At 35.0% G+C, this 3424-nt stretch overlaps 1 protein-coding gene across 1 annotated transcript; it reads left to right on the top strand.

The window, feature by feature from the left end:
* Window positions 1–697: 697 nt before the first annotated feature.
* LOC143618026 (serine/threonine-protein kinase PBL34-like) lies at window positions 698–3412 on the top strand (the record flags this gene model as incomplete). The annotated part of the gene is made up of 4 exons (XM_077090376.1): window positions 698–830; window positions 976–1268; window positions 3139–3274; window positions 3349–3412. Coding segments are annotated over exons 1-4 (626 nt in total), but the record flags the coding sequence as incomplete, so codon positions are not given.
* Window positions 3413–3424: the final 12 nt, after the last annotated feature.

Below are 3424 nucleotides of genomic sequence, written 5' to 3'. Positions count from 1 at the left end.
TTACGACCATATTTGTCGATAAATCAAGTACTGATTTTGCAAACGTTTTGGACATGTCGATGGTGACTTCGTAACCAACTTGATAGTTCATTCATCCATAGTCATGTGATTAAATTCATTCATATATTTTTTTTAAAAATGTTTGGGTTATCTAAAGTGACTAATGAAACAATAATGAAAACTTAGCCAAGGGTAATTAACTTTTCTTTAAAATCACCCAAAAACTGTCCCACACAGCCTCCTTTTGGTAATTAGAGAGAGAAAGGCCTCCCCACAGAAAAGAAAAGAAAAAAAAAGTGGTGGGCAAAAAAGTTGTTTTTGTACACAATGTTGATGATGGCCAATCTTTTAGTTTTACTCAACCAACACCAACAACAAACATAGAATCCTTCATGTTCTCTATTTCTTTCTCTCTCTCATCAACCAACTAAGTTAAAAGACACCCCACATACACACAACTTGTTAATACAATACCATTCAAGACTAATTTCTTGAATTTGAAAACACCCACATGAAGAAACACCAAAAAATCCTTCCTTTTCTTCTTATTATTTCAAGATTTCTTCAACTATAAACACCCAACAAGATTAAGGTTAACCGAATACATCCTTTTAATTTCTCATATGATTTCAAGATTTCTTGAATCATGAACACCCACATGACAAAACATTAATTCCAACAACTTTATTAATCAGTCATGGAGATCAAGAAGTGCGGGTGTTGGTCGGTTTTAAGGCGCAGTGTCAGCAGTGGTTCTTGTAAATCCTCAGTTGAATCAAAAACAAACTCACTCACTTCTTTTCCAAGATCCAATCTTGTTTATGATGCAGGTAATTTCTTGTTTTTGTCTAATTTTATATAAAAAAAGTTACCACCTTTATAGTATTTTATTGTTAATAACTTAATATGAATATATGTTCAGTTACTGATTTATATCTATATAAATAATTGGATCGGTTTATTGTTCTTGCTTAGTTACAGAGACCCGGTACTTGAATGCTAGCAACCGGGAGATGTGTGCTCCTAACGAACCACATAACTCGTCTGATCTGAACCCGAATCATCTTCTTCAGTTCAGTTTTCATGAGCTGAAATCGGCAACGGGGAATTTCAGACCGGATAGCATATTGGGTGAAGGCGGATTCGGGTTCGTGTTTAAAGGGTGGATTGATGAAAATGGCACGGGACCAGCTAAGCCCGGGTCCGGTATCACGGTAGCAGTCAAGAGCTTGAAGCCTGATGGTCTTCAAGGCCATAGAGAATGGGTGGTTAGTATATGGTGGAATATTTTTTTAAGAGAGATATTAAATTTTTATAATCTCAATTTTGATTCATTGGCCATCACTAGGGCTGTCACTTTTACCCGAAACCCGACCCGAAAAAACCCGTACCTGAACCCGAACTAACCCGACTCGAAAAACCCGAACCCGAGAAAAGACTAACCCGAACCCGAACCGAAGTAATTCGGGTTGGTTCTTGGGTTTGATTTAGAAGATTTGGGTCAACCCGAAAAACCCGAATAAACTTTTAGTTTTGAAATTAAATATATTTTTATGTATAATAGGTTAAGTCTTAGTCACTAAAGGTTATCATAATCTAACTCTAATAGATTGTTGTCATTCTAACTATTCTGGATCGATTGGTTATTAAAAATTTATGAATTCCGTTTATTACTAATAGCAACCATAATTGAACAACTAAATCGCGCCCGATTGAATACGGTTATGGTTCGAGTAAGTTTTACTCTTCTTTTGAATTGTTTTATCAAGTTAGGTTAATTTATTATTTGATTATATGTGTTATAAGCAAAGAAGAATATTTTGTTTTAATTTTAACATTATAGTTTTTAAAAAAATTTGGTTTTGTGTTTTTTTAGGATACACGAAACCCGATTAACCCGACCCGAAAAAACCCAAACCCGAATTACCCGAACCCGAAAAACCCGTGAGAGATTTGGGTCGGGTTTCGGGTCAAGATTTAAAACTTTGAAATCCGAATAACCCGACCCGAAAAACCCGAAACTCGAAAAACAAACCCGAAGAACACCCCTAGCCGTCACTAAGCCAACTTAAGTAACTTAAGTAATATTCTAGGACAATTGCAACTTTTTTAATATATGTTTTTTAGAGAAATTTTGTGGAGGAAAATAAGTTGAAAGTTAAGGTTGTACGTCCCTGATATATTTCTTAAGTTGGGTTTAACACAAGCTAATGAGTTAAGGTTGGAATAATTAAAATTCAATATCCCTTTTTAACATTGGTTATTTTATATTCTCTTGTTGTCAAATGGGTTTTCTTTATCTATAGACTATAACAGACTAACAGTGACATATGTGTCTTGGAGTTGAGTCATTTATTTAAGATACAAGATATACATTGTCGCCAGAGAAGTTGCAAAAAAAATTTCGTTTTAAGTGCTTAAAAAAATAATCCATTTCTTGAATAAGAAAATGTATATTGTTTTGTGTAAATAGCACAACTCATTATTGCATGTTAGTACTGACATTGAATGCATAATGCATTAAGTGAATGAAACATGACTGCAAAATGGTTTTGCCTTTTTTTTAACCTTATTATTAAAGATGCCTGGGAATGAGACTATTGATTCTCATGTATTGGTCGGGTTTCTGGTAAAATCCGTTAATGCTAGGGGTGTGTAAATAGTACCGGGTATCGGTACCGAAACGAGCATTTCGGTACCGGTACCAAGCTTTTAAGAAAATTGGGATCGGCACCATTCTGGTATTTACCAAATCTTTGTCTGCGATACCGGTACCAATATGAAGTTTATAAGGAATTCGGGATCGGTACCAGTATGATACCGAGCTCATCCCTAATTAATTAATGCATACGCTTGCTTGGTACAGTTTATAAATGCATTGATGGGCTGAACCTTGCAAGACATTAAAGTTGGACAACACTGTTAATAATAGTATAATACCATGAAAATACCAGGATTCTAAAATTATTGCATTCATGGATTGTAAACTGTACATTACAAAACATTAACTTTCTAAGATTTATAGTCTTGGAAATATTGCCACAATATTTTTGTGGTTTATGGTACAACTCATTAACGCATAAGAATCATAGGTACACATTAGTTATTTTGGACCTTTTTTCTTGGTGGTAAATGCAGGCAGAGGTTGATTTTCTTGGGCAACTTCATCATCCTAATCTTGTTAAGCTCATTGGATATTGCATTGAAGACGACCAACGGCTACTCGTTTATGAGTTCATGACTCGTGGAAGCCTCGAAAACCATCTATTTAGAAGTAAGATTTCATGATCGCTTTTCCAACAGAAATGATATGTTTGATCATAATGAACATTGCTTAATGTTTTGAAGGAACCATACCACTACCATGGTCTAACCGGATAAAAATAGCAACTGGTGCAGCCAAAGGGCTAGCGTTTCTTCATGG

Source organism: Bidens hawaiensis, unplaced genomic scaffold (genome assembly GCF_021521415.1).
Source record: "Bidens hawaiensis isolate Kalapana, Puna unplaced genomic scaffold, B.hawaiensis_p1.1 tig00062163_1, whole genome shotgun sequence".
NCBI lineage: Eukaryota > Viridiplantae > Streptophyta > Magnoliopsida > Asterales > Asteraceae > Bidens > Bidens hawaiensis.
The sequence above is the reverse complement of the archived record's forward strand: the minus strand, read 5'-3'. Positions and strand labels throughout refer to the sequence as shown.